Source organism: Procambarus clarkii, chromosome 2, assembly GCF_040958095.1.
Source record: "Procambarus clarkii isolate CNS0578487 chromosome 2, FALCON_Pclarkii_2.0, whole genome shotgun sequence".
Taxonomy (NCBI): domain Eukaryota; kingdom Metazoa; phylum Arthropoda; class Malacostraca; order Decapoda; family Cambaridae; genus Procambarus; species Procambarus clarkii.
Window position 1 is genome coordinate 19,770,320 of NC_091151.1, and position 14,348 is coordinate 19,784,667.

The following is a 14,348-nucleotide window of genomic DNA, read 5'->3' on the forward strand; positions in this document are numbered from 1 at the left end:
AAAGAATTATATAGCCAATCTTGTTATTGTTATTACATTGGTATTATAAAATGGCAACATATCTAGGTAAATGAAAGCTTTATTCCAAGGTATATGTTGAACTTTTCCAAGAAGAGGACCGAGCCATGAATGACTAGAGGAAATCGAGATCAACTGCCGGTTATAATTCTTTTTATACTAAATTCATTATCATATTTTGAGAAACATAACTGCTGTGTCAAAATGACATTTTGTGAGAGATGAAGAAGGCATCTCGTGGGAATGGGTCGCAGGTTTATCTTTTTCAGTATTAGGGATATTTTTTTATCATCAACAGACATCATTGTGTTTGTGTTCCTTCAGAAGACTCCATCAGGAAATTTCTACATCTCAAATATGCACTTTTTTTGCAGGGATATTCCTGTGCGGGCCCTAAGCCTCTGGCTGGCTCACTAAAAGTATGCACTTGAATTAATCTGTCAACCTTTAGCAAAATTTAACATGGTACTCCAGAGTCTTTAGTAAACATAATATATTTTGTTTACAGACATTACAAAATTATTGTAATTGTACAAATTACTTTGTTAATTAGAAATGCATTGTTTGCATTTGCTTAATGTGTTGCACTTAACAATCCACACTACATTATAAGTGAATGTATAATATACTGACTGATAAAATGGCTTGATCATCTCCATAACGGAAGGTGCCAACTGCGTCTCTGAACATGAGGTCCCTGATGGTAATGAGTTCACTGGCGTTGATGATGTCTTGGTCCCAGCGAGCTGCCCAAGTCCCAGCCAGGATAGGCGCACCATGTTCTGGGTGATCCCGCATCATATGGAAAGGCTTCCCTGAAGCCAGCCAAGCGTCCACCGCCGCTTGCTCTCGCTCACTCACCTGTAGAAGCCACCTAACGTTATACATAGCATGGAATATAGGATTTGTTAGAAGATCTCTCGTTTCATGGGAATTAATTAGAGGTGAAAAGCCACATCTAGCCGAGTGCTTATGTGACTGCAGATCATACTATTATTGTGTGCCCAACATTTCAAAGGTTTTATTATGATAATTAACACGTGTACACGAGTACTTGTTTAAAATGTGTTGAATACGCTTCCCAGCCATATAGTGTCATCGGTCTATGCAGATGTCCTTGTATACCCTCAAAAAATCAGAGGAGTCTCTCTGATTTCAAAAATTATATTATAAAATGAGAAAATCAGTAAGAGCCATGAGGAGGATTAAGACTAATGCTTTGAGTACTCACAGGCAGACACCTGTGGGGTGGGGTAGGCAGACTAAAAATATGCAGTCTGCCAGAAAGCCTTTGCACAGTGCCACACCAGAGACTCGTGCGAAAGCTGGAGGTGCAGGCAGGAGTGAAAGGGAAGGTACTCAATTGATAAGGGAGTACCTAATTAACAGAAGACAGCGAATCAGTGTAAAGGGGTGAGGTCTCAGATTGGAGAGACGTCACCAGTGGGGTCCTGCAGGGTTCAGTCCTTGAACCCATACTGTTTCTTATATATGTAAATGATCCTCTAGATGGTATAGAATCATTCCTCTCATTGTTTGCTGACGATGTAAAAATGAGTATTAAGACATAGGAAGATAGTATGAGACTATAAGATGACCTAGACAGACTGCATGAATGGTCCAACAAATGGCTACTAAAGTTCAACCAGAGTAAATGTAAGGTAATGAAACTAGGCAGTGTAAACAGTAGGCCAGACACAGGATACAGAGTGGGAGATGAAGTCCTTCATGAAACGGACAGAGAGAAGGATCTAGGAGTTGATATCACACCAACCCTGTCTCCTGAAGCCCACATAAAAAAGAATAACATCTGCGGCGTATCCGAGGCTGGCTAACATCAGAACTGCCTTCAGGAACCTGTGTAAGGAATCATTCAGAACCTTGTATACCACATATGTAAGACCAATCCTGGAGTATGCGGCCCCAGCATGGATCCCGTACCTTGTCAAGCACAAGGTGAAGCTTGAAAAAGTTCAGAGATATGCCACTAGGCTAATCCCAAAACTAAGAGGCATGAGTTACGAAGAAAGGCTGCGAGAAATGCACCACACGACACTAGAAGACAAGAGTAAGGAGAGACGATCACTGCCTACAAAATTCTCAGGAATTGACAGGGTAGATAAAGTGTTTAACACGGGTGGTACGCGAGCAAAGGGACGCAGGTGGAAACCGAGTACCGAAATGAGCCACAGGGACGTTAGAAAGAACTTTTTCAGTGTCAGAGTAGTTAACAGGTGGAATGCATTAGGCAGTGATGTGGTGGAAGCTGACTCCATACACAGTTTCAAATGTAGATATGATAGAACCCAGTAGGCTCAGGAATCTGTACACCGATTGATTGACAGTTGAGAGGTGGGACCAAAGAGCCAGAGCTCAACCCCCTCAAGCACAATTCGGTGAGTACCTTAGACCACTACACAACGACATGGTCAAAAGCAACCTGGAATTCAACTGACGCCTCTAGGGTTCTTGAGGCTATTGTTGTCCCCCCAACTCCCCTTGCCACTTCTGGGGGTGGGGGGGGGGGGGGGGTACAGGGTGTTTATGTAGCTTCAGGGCACCAATCCCCTCCAGCCACTGGCATGGCGAGAAGGCACGATTAAGTCTAACCAAGGTTTCAAGCATTTCACCCTTACATTCTGGCTTGTTGTCTAGGAATTCTACCTCCTACCCTTCTCCTCCGAGTACTCCCAAGGCTTTTGCTTGGGATTACCCAAAGCACAGGTTCGAATCCTCCTCATCGCTCCTGATTTTCTCATTGATACGTTACATTAATGTAATTTCTTTGTGCATTTCAAGAGATTCCTTTCCACCCATCCCATCCCAAATCCTTATCCTGACCCCTTCCAAGTGCCATATGGTCGTATTGACTTGGCGTTTTCTCCTAATACCTTTCACTTCAAGAGAAGTGTAGGAGGAAAAATTTCTAGACTACAAGCCAGAGTGTAAGGGGTCAATGTGTGGCACCCTAGCTAGACCTCACGAACCCCAGAAGATTCAATTGAATCCCAGGTTGCAATGGGTTTGACTATGTCGTGGTGTAGTGGTCTAAGGTGCTTGCTTGAAAGTACTCACAGCCTAAGTGCGAACCCTCCTCATGGCTCCTACTGATTTTCTAATTGATATAACGTTAATGTGATTTCTTTGTGCATTATCAAATATTAAAAACAAAAAATGCTAAAAAGGTAAAATAACTGCAGTTCGTATATCTTGACTCAGTACCAGTTACAAAAACTGTACTACAAATGATCTAGTATTGCAAAATTCTAAGATTAAAATGTGATAGATGAATATTAAACAATATTGGTACAGAGGGAAATACTTTAAACAAGTAGCCATAACAACTCCCACAACTCCTATTATCAAGTCGATTGAGTCTACTTAATAATGGTCCAGGACGGACCGAAACGTCATCTCCTGATCTTCTGGTGTGTGGTTTGGTCATCATATCTTTAGCCACGTTGTGACTCCTCGTCTGCAGCTTTACAAATCTACTTGATGCCATGCCTAAATACCAAAAATTATTTTTATTGAAGATTTTCGAAACTTAGTCATTGAGTGTGAAAATAACAATATGTACAGATGCTGATAAGCTTTAATTCACTAACTGATGAAGTGACATGTCTAACCTAATCTTTATTGAATATCATTTGATCTAATACTAAATGAATTAACTATTTAGATATTAATTTATTTACTAATGTTAAAATATAGCGAGTCTATTTTATTTCTTGACATTTTAATTATTATTACTTCACAACGAACATAAACAAGTACACCAAAGTTGGTGATGATACCCCACGTCCTGATCAATTCTGTATCCATTTAGATATTGTTTTATTTAAAGTATTTAAATGGATGAATACCAGTCATGATGATGTGGTGTGACTTGTTGTTGATGGTTGTTACGGTCACTGTGGGCCAGTAACCGGGTTCTTGATGTTATAACTTCTCATAGTATCCGACCCCAAGTCGGTAGTAAGCTTTCAAGAACCGTAGTAGAGCAATGAATAAATAAGGGGGGGGAGGGGCCGACAAACAATACAATTCCTTTCACTAATATATTTACCTTCACCATTATATATATAATTACTTCTCAGCCTACTATGCAAGGCCCGATTTGCCTAGTAAGCCAAGTTTTCATGAATTAATTGTTTTTCGACTACCTAACCTAACTTTTTCGGCTACCTAACCTATAAAGATAGGTTAGGTAGGGTTGGTTAGGTTCGGTCATATATCTACGTTAATTTTAACTCCAATAAAATAAAAATTGACCTCATACATAATGAAATGGGTAACTATCATTTCATAAGAAAAAAATTAGAGAAAATATATTAATTCAGGAAAACTTGGCTTATTAGGTAAATCGGGCCTTGCATAGCTGGCCGAGTACGACGTTCTGGCTACTAGGTACAATATATATATATATATATATATATATATATATATATATATATATATATATATATATAATATATATATATATATATATATATATATATATATATATATATATATATATATATATATATATATATATATATATATATATATATATATATATATATTTTGGTAGCAGTCTTTCCTGTAGACATATATTATTAAATATGACCGAAAAAGTAAGATTAATAATTCTAACACGAATTTTCTCAATCTTTCGTACATTACGCTTCACTGTTGGAGGTAAATCAAAAATCAATTCTCCAAAATTCATTTTTATTTCTAGTCTGACGCGACACGGGCGCGTTTCGTAAAACTTATTACATTTTCAAAGACTTTAGTTCACAAATACACAACTGATTAGAACTTACGTATCTCCGATTTTATATCTACATTTGAGTGAGGTGGGAGGGGTGATGTGGCATTAACACAAGACAGAACAAGAGGGGATATTAATAGGGTATTAAAAGTATCAACACAAGACAGAACACAAACAATGGGTATTGAATAGAAGTGTTTGTAGAAAGCCTATTGGTCCATATTTCTTGATGCTTCTATATTGGAGCGGAGTCTTGAGGTGGGTAGAATATAGTTGTGCAATAATTGGCTGTTGATTGCTGGTGTTGACTTCTTGATGTGTAGTGCCTCGCAAACGTCAAGCCGCCTGCTATCGCTGTATCTATCGATGATTTCTGTGTTGTTTACTAGGATTTCTCTGGCGATGGTTTGGTTGTGGGAAGAGATTATATGTTCCTTAATGGAGCCCTGTTGCTTATGCATAGTTAAACGCCTAGAAAGAGATGTTGTTGTCTTGCCTATATACTGTGTTTTTTTTTTTTTTTTTTTGGAGCTTACAGTCCCCAAGTGGGCATTTGAAGGCATAGACGACGTTAGTCTCTTTTAAAGCGTTCTGTTGTGTGTCTGGAGAGTTTCTCATGAGTAGGCTGGCCGTTTTTCTGGTTTTATAGTAAATCGTCAGTTGTATCCTCTGATTTTTGTCTGTAGGGATAACGTTTCTATTAACAATATCTTTCAGGACCCTTTCCTCCGTTTTATGAGCTGTGGAAAAGAAGTTCCTGTAAAATAGTCTAATAGGGGGTATAGGTGTTGTGTTAGTTGTCTCTTCAGAGGTTGCATGGCTTTTCACTTTCCTTCTTATGATGTCTTCGATGAAACCATTGGAGAAGCCGTTATTGACTAGGACCTGCCTTACCCTACAGAGTTCTTCGTCGACTTGCTTCCATTCTGAGCTGTGGCTGAGAGCACGGTCGACATATGCGTTAACAACACTCCTCTTGTACCTGTCAGGGCAGTCGCTGTTGGCATTTAGGCACATTCCTATGTTTGTTTCCTTAGTGTAGACTGCAGTGTGGAAACCTCCGCCCTTTTCCATGACTGTTACATCTAGAAAGGGCAGCTTCCCATCCTTTTCCATCTCGTAAGTGAAACGCAGCACGGAACTCTGCTCAAATGCCTCCTTCAGCTCCTGCAGATGTCTGACATCAGGTACCTGTGTAAAAATGTCGTCAACATACCTGCAGTATATGGCCGGTTTCAAGTCTTAGTCGACATGAACTTGAAACCGGCCATATACTGCAGGTATGTTGACGACATTTTTACACAGGTACCTGATGTCAGACATCTGCAGGAGCTGAAGGAGGCATTTGAGCAGAGTTCCGTGCTGCGTTTCACTTACGAGATGGAAAAGGATGGGAAGCTGCCCTTTCTAGATGTAACAGTCATGGAAAAGGGCGGAGGTTTCCACACTGCAGTCTACACTAAGGAAACAAACATAGGAATGTGCCTAAATGCCAACAGCGACTGCCCTGACAGGTACAAGAGGAGTGTTGTTAACGCATATGTCGACCGTGCTCTCAGCCACAGCTCAGAATGGAAGCAAGTCGACGAAGAACTCTGTAGGGTAAGGCAGGTCCTAGTCAATAACGGCTTCTCCAATGGTTTCATCGAAGACATCATAAGAAGGAAAGTGAAAAGCCATGCAACCTCTGAAGAGACAACTAACACAACACCTATACCCCCTATTAGACTATTTTACAGGAACTTCTTTTCCACAGCTCATAAAACGGAGGAAAGGGTCCTGAAAGATATTGTTAATAGAAACGTTATCCCTACAGACAAAAATCAGAGGATACAACTGACGATTTACTATAAAACCAGAAAAACGGCCAGCCTACTCATGAGAAACTCTCCAGACACAAAACAGAACGCTTTAAAAGAGACTAACGTCGTCTATGCCTTCAAATGCCCACTTGGGGACTGTAAGCTCCAAAAAACCCAGTATATAGGCAAGACAACAACATCTCTTTCTAGGCGTTTAACGATGCATAAGCAACAGGGCTCCATTAAGGAACATATAATCTCTTCCCACAACCAAACCATCGCCAGAGAAATCCTAGTAAACAACACAGAAATCATCGATAGATACAGCGATAGCAGGCGGCTTGACGTTTGCGAGGCACTACACATCAAGAAGTCAACACCAGCAATCAACAGCCAATTATTGCACAACTATATTCTACCCACCTCAAGACTCCGCTCCAATATAGAAGCATCAAGAAATATGGACCAATAGGCTTTCTACAAACACTTCTATTCAATACCCATTGTTTGTGTTCTGTCTTGTGTTGATACTTTTAATACCCTATTAATATCCCCTCTTGTTCTGTCTTGTGTTAATGCCACATCACCCCTCCCACCTCACTCAAATGTAGATATAAAATCGGAGATACGTAAGTTCTAATCAGTTGTGTATTTGTGAACTAAAGTCTTTGAAAATGTAATAAGTTTTACGAAACGCGCCCGTGTCGCGTCAGACTAGAAATAAAAATGAATTTTGGAGAATTGATTTTTGATTTACCTCCAACAGTGAAGCGTAATGTACGAAAGATTGAGAAAATTCGTGTTAGAATTATTAATCTTACTTTTTCGGTCATATTTAATAATATATATATATATATATATATATATATAAAGTTTGTGAGGGTACCACCTCTGGTGCCAATGGGGGGACCCATAGCCTCGGAGAAGACAATAAAAAGTATTCAGAGGAGACCTTGTGGTTTCTCACTGAACACTAATATTATCTTCTCCTACCACCCCCATTCTTTTGTATGTACGCATATATATTTACTTTATTTGAACTTTGTTACAAAAAAGAAGTTACATATGGGTTACAAAGATGGTTATCATAGGTTGTCGAGTTCCTCCAGCTCCTCAGATGGCGGGAAGGAACCCAGGATGCAGTGCGCATTTCCCCTCTGTATCGCCACACTGAGAAAAGTGTGTATCGCTGGAAAAGAAAGCTTGCAGCTCTTGGGTCCCTTGTTGTTTCAATGAGCCTAGAACCCAGTTCCTTCAAAAAACTGGTAGCACTTTTACCTCAGGTGCCGAGTGTGTCAGAAGCAATGGGGACAAAATCGTAGTGGTGATCCAGTTCTCTATACTTACGGGATTTGGCTGCTTCCCTGTGGGTGGCAGCGCCACCTGGTTGTGCAACACTGAGGTTAATGTAGGTGTTAGCCAGGGTTGATACGCACGTGTAGCCCGATACCAACTGCTTGCCATTCTTCCAGGGGTTCACTGTGATACCATCCGGGCGACCAATAAGAGCATCAGAGTTACGGGGCGTTAGGTAACGGGGCTCTCTTTCAGCTGGGCATCCAGCTGTGGTGAGGCTCCTCTTGATGATGTCGTTAACTTCACTGTGCCTCGAGTGCCATCCCCCTGTGCTTTGGCAGAGTAGGCCATGGTGGCCGTACCTGTCAGCCACCACCTCGCTGCAAATACACCTATATCTGGTGTGGATTGGGGCAGCAAGGCGGAGGGCCACAGCAATTCGGAGGGCGTGTGGTGTGAGACGCGTGCCAGTTGCCGACATTGGGGTTGCTAACAGGAAATCCCCTGCATGTGGTGCTGCTACTGCTGTGAGGCGAGCAATGTCGTGTTGTGTTGTTGCAGCACCCAGGCACTCTGCAGCAACTTGGTCTACAATGGGGCCATCCCAGCTGGATTGCTTGTGGGCTTTTGGGGGATGGTGGTTGAGGTGATTGGCCTGCACGAGAGGCCCACTCTGTGGCACAGCGTGTAAAATTGGGATCATGTACACCTGCCAGCTGATATAAGTGGGCAGGTAGAATTTCCTTCACAAGGTCGTCGGATGCTGATAAGGAGGACAGGAAGGCTGGAACAGCGATTTGCGTTGCTGTTCGAACTCCGAGGCCCCCCAAGTCTTACGGGAAGAGAGGCTTGTTTCCACTGTAGGTCATCGAGAGAGAGGTTAAGGGCTTTTTCTAGCATTGATTTCAGTAACCGGTCATACTCACTTAGTTTTTGGCTACTGTAAGATGGTGAACACCTCAGAAAGTAGGTTATATATATATATATATATATATATATATATATATATATATATATATATATATAGCTACACTTATGTACAATAGTGTCACTTTCACGCAGGACACAAATGCGTTAGCAGTGTTCACCAACTCCAGTGATTACAACGTCCAGTACTGGACGTCGTAATCTGTCCACTCGTACTGGCAAACACTGGCGAGTTCACCTTTCTACATGGGCCAGTCCAGCCACACAGTATCACAATGTGCCTACACCCCACCTTCGCTCTCCAACTACTCACTGGCAGACGGTTTCAGCAACACGCTGACAGTAGTCCCAAACAAACTCATACAGGGGTAGCAAACACCCTGGTAGAAGCCTCTAGCAGCTTGCTAGCAGCACTTCACTATAGGTACATCACTGTAACCCTTAATAGCATATCCCAGGGTACTCCGATCTTCACCACCACTGTTTATACTAGCAGCTAACACACTGCTTCGATCAACGGCGGATATGTAGTCCTCTTGCAGGATCAAGCTAAGGGTTCGTGGACTGCCCAAGGTCAACTGCCTTCCTCAGTACAAACACCTCCACAAGTCACCTCTGTGCACATAAAACATGATTAATTAGATGGACAGTACACTGGAGAAACCATGAGGTAACACTCGTTCACCAGGGAATTGATATTATGCTCGACACACAACCTAGATGGCGCTGTTTGTGACACGCCCCCCACCAGAAGTCATCCACATCGACCTCTCTTTCTAACTAGGGCAGGAAATTGAAGCCATTTATCGCTGTCATGCCACCACCAACAGATGGTGTTGTCCACATAGCCTCCAATACCAGGGGAGTTGGAGAGCAGACCCATAGAAGATGCTGAAATTGCCACTCTACACTCCGACGATGGTGACGATACTGTTCTCTTGCGTGTTTAGGCAAGATGTGCATTAAGCATAGACATAGAGTTCTCCCATATTAACAGGAATTTGATGAAAGAACGTGAGTAACCCCTCACTAACTCTAGTTGCCCTTGGGAGGTGGTGATCTTTGGGGGTTTAAATACCCCGAAATTACCATCTCTTTTAGGGGTCTGAGTTTACTGCAGTGGGTTAAAGGCGTACCAGTTATGCCAGTTGCTGTAAGGCTTCTATGCTGGCTAGGGTTCGAATCTTCTGGTGGGAAAGTGTTCTAAAGTTGTATATATATATTATATGCCGCAAGTATACACCAATATAAACCCACATGACCCAGCAGTCCACAACGCAGAGTTTACTTATAGGTATAGGCAAGATCTCATACGGCATCAACTCAACACGAAGAAGGAAGCCCTCCAAACCCTTACAGAGCAAGCTGAACGTCAGTTAATTAAATGGAACCACTACATCATCCCCAACCAACTCAAGCAAACCAACAACAGTGAACTATCAAGCCTAAAACAACAACACAAAACTCGTGTAGAAACGAGGGCACTCCGAAAGCTGACAGCAATCAACGGTGGACAGTTAAAGATCCCTCGTCCAAACGTTGGATACATAAACCTAACTACTCATGATCTTTACCAGGACCAATGAGACCTCTTCAATCTTGGCCTAAACTGCCAATTCATTTCAAGACCTAAGAAGGATAAAAAACGCCTCGAAATCGAAAGGCTTCTGGACGACATCCACAAGTTAGAAGATAACAAAAAAGTCATCACCACTGACACACTTCAGGCTGAACTACTAACAGAAGAGGGGAAAAAACGTGCAACACACTCATCTACAATCTTAACCCCACAACTAAAAGAAGCAGCAAAACAACCCAAGAATCTGGAAGATGTAACAATAAGAAATGCCGATAAGACAGCAGCATATGTATTGATTCCTACCCAAGAATATATAAACAAAATGAGCGACATCCTTAGTGATGACACCAAATTTCAACGAATCACGAGGAACCCTGTGGAAGACCTTAAACGCAAAGTGAAAAAATATTACTGCTATCAACGCAAAGAAAGGGCAGTGTTCTTTTCACTAAACTCCAAGGTGACTATGGCTTAGGATATGCCTATAGAAATGTTAAGACCCACAAACCAGGTAACCCGCTACGTCCAATAATCAGCCAAATACCAACTCCAACCTATCACCTGGCAAAAAGACTTAACGAACTCCTAACTCCATACACTCCAAGCAACTATAGTCTGCAATCATCAGCAGATTTCTTAGAATTAATCAAAACTACTCAGCCCGATGGAATCATTGCTTCACTGGCCGTCGAATCCCTATTTACCAACGTTTCAGTCGACACCACCATAGGAATGATACTGGACAGAGTACACAGAGACGAGAGCACCCACAAATTAGACATACCCGAGCCACATTTGAAGAGCCTTCTCGAGGCATGTACAAAGGAAGCCCCTTTCATCAGTCCGCAAGGGAACATGTATCTACAAATAGACGTAGTAGCAATGGGCCCCCCCTTAGGAGTGTTATTCGCGAATTTTTACATGGGAACCATCGAAGATAGAGTCTTCAGTAGTAGACAAAAACGAACTGTATACTACCATTATGTAGATGACATATTCGTCATTGTAAAAGACTCAGATGAATTAATTGAATTAAAAAGCCATCTAGTGAAAGAGTCAGTACTCCAATTTACACATGAAAACAGTGTAAATAATAGTCTGCCATTCTTGGTTGTAATCCAATTTCACAAGGTAGAAAATGAAATCAAAGACAACAAAACGCAACTACTTCATGCTACAAACCAATGGAGAAACAGCAACATCGACGAAAACCTCCGTACTCGTATCGAGCAACACCTCGACATCCTCACAGATCTACATCACCTCAGCACCGAAACCAGGATAATCAAGAAACTAACAACATTATATGGAGGACCTATGGCAATTCCACGACCAAGAGACGGCTTCCTGAACCTTGCTGGAAACAACCTCACTGATGACCAAGTCACTCTCCTAAATCTCGGTATAAACTGTTACGTTATGTCCAGACCAAGTGAGATGGCCCGGAAAGTGGAGTTGAAGATCCTGTTGGACAACATATTCGACCTCGAGACACAATAGAAGGTCACCACCAAAGACACCTTACAAGCAGAACTTATTGCAGAAGGAGGAAAGATTCGAGGCAACTACAGAAGCACCATACTGTCCCCTGAGCTCAAAGTGGCAGCTAAGAGCCATCGTGTGAACAAGGAGATAGTCGTCAGGAGAGGTGACAAGTCGCCAATATACGTCATTCTTAAAAAAGACGAATATCTGGCGAAAATGAACCTCATACTCTCTGACCAAACTAAATTCCAAAGGGTAACGAAGAACAATACAGCCGAATTGAAAGCAAAGGTCAACAAATTGATTGAAACTGTGAACGCCAAGAAATCCGGACTCCACCTGCCAAAGATTATTGGGGAATACAAACCTGGATACGCGTATGGAAATGTCAAGACACACAAGCCTGGAAACCCATTTCCGCCAATCATCAGCCAGATACCTACACCCACGTATAGACTGGCGAAGCGACTCAACGGCTTGCTGACTCCTTATGTCCCTTGCTCCTTCAGCCTGAAGTCTCCAAAGGAATTTGTTGACTTACTGCAGGGAACACGGACCACAGGGATAAGAGCCTCGTTGGACATAGAATCACTGTTTACCAACATACCTGTGGATGAAACAATCGGGATGATAGTGGAGAGTATATCGTGATCCGGCCTGTACTCCTCTTGACATACCAGAAAACATTCTAAGGAAACTACTCCAAGCTTGTACTAAAGAGGCACCCTTGTTGAGCTCGGATGGGCACATGTATAAGCAAGTAGATGGGGTCACAATGGGTTCTCCCCCTAGGAGTACTGTTTGCGAACTTCTACATGGATACCATCGAACAGAAGGTCTTAGTCGACATGAACTTGAAACCGGCCATATACTGCAGGAGCTGAAAGAGGATTTTGAGCAGAATTCTGTGTTGCGTTTCACTTACGAGATGGAGAAGGAGGGGAAGCTGCCCTTTGGAGATGTAACGGTCATGGAAAGGAGCGGAGGTTTCCACACTGCAGTCTACACTAAGGAAACAAACATAGGAATGTGCCTCAATACCAACAGTGACTGCCCAGACAGATACAAGAGGATTGTTGTTAATGCTTATGTCGACCGTGCTCTCAGCCACAGCTCAGGATGGAAGCAAGTCGATGAAGAACTCTGTAGGGTAAGGCAGGTCATAGTCAACAATGGCTTCTCCAATGGTTTCGTTGAAGACATCATAACAAGGAAGGTGAAACGCCATGCAACCTCTGAAGAGATAACTAACACAACACCTTTACCCCCTATTAGACTATTTTACAGGAACTCCTTTTCCCACAGCTCATAAAACGGAGGAAAGGGTCCTGAAAGATATTGTTGATAGGAACGTTATCCCTACAGACAAAAATCAGAAGATTCAATTGACGATTTACTATAAAACCAAAAAAACGGCCAACCTACTCATGAGAAACTCTCCAGACACAAAACAGAACGCTTTAAAAGAGACCAATGTCGTCAATGCCTTCAAATGCCCACTTGGGGACTGTAAGCCTCAAAGAACTCAGTATATAGGCAAGACAACAACATCTCTTTCCAGGCGATTAACGATGCATAAGCAACAGGGCTCCATTAAGGAACATATAATCTCTTCCTACAACCAGACCATCACCTGAGAAGTCTTAACAGAAAACACACAAATCATCAATAGATACAGCGATACCAGGTGGCTTGACTTCTGCGATGCACTACACATTAAGAAGTCGACACCAGCAATCAACAGCCAATTATTGCACAACTATATTCTACCCACTTCAAGACTCCGCACCTATATAGAAGCATGAAGAAATATGGACCAATACGCCCTTTGCAATTACTTCCATTCTTCCCCTTTAATTTACCCAATATTATACCCATTGTTTCGTGTTCTGTCTTGTGTTGAAAGTTTGTTTCCACCTCATCCAAAACTGTTGTAACTTATCACCTCACCCAAATGCAGGTATAAAAAATCGAAGCTGTTTAATCTATGTTCAGTTATAGTTTTGTGTGTGTAAACTAAAGTCTTTGAAAATGTAAAAAGTTTTATGAAACGCGCTCAAGTGTCGCGTCAGACTAGAAATAAAAATAAATTTTGGAGAATTGATTTTTCAGTTACCATCAACAGTGGAAAAAAGAAATATAAGAAACATTGAGAAAAATTCGTGTTAGAATTATTAATCTTACTTTTTCGGTCATATATAATAATATAATATAATATATATATATATATATATTATCGTGAAGGCTTGATTCCTTGCTGCTGGGTCGTGCGCTTTAATATTAGTATATTTTGGTAGCAGTCTTTCCTGTAGACATATATTATTAAATTTGACCGAAAAAGTAAGATTAATAATTCTAACACGAATTTTCTCAATCTTTCGTACATTTCGTTTCACTGTTGGAGGTAAATTCAATTCTCCAAAATTCATTTTTATTTCTAGTCTGACGCGACACGAGCGCGTTTCGTAAAACTTATTACATT

General features: G+C 41.6%; 1 protein-coding gene across 1 annotated transcript in view; it reads right to left on the reverse strand.

Annotated features, from left to right (window-relative positions):
• Positions 1 to 221: 221 nt before the first annotated feature.
• Positions 222 to 14,348, reverse strand: part of LOC123762360 (uncharacterized) — a 164,351-nt gene continuing 150,224 nt past the window's right edge. The window contains exon 4 of the mRNA XM_069323937.1: positions 222 to 879. Within this exon, the coding sequence (XP_069180038.1) occupies positions 625 to 879 (255 nt within the window). The 3' untranslated portion in view covers positions 222 to 624. The remainder of the gene's footprint in view (positions 880 to 14,348) is intronic.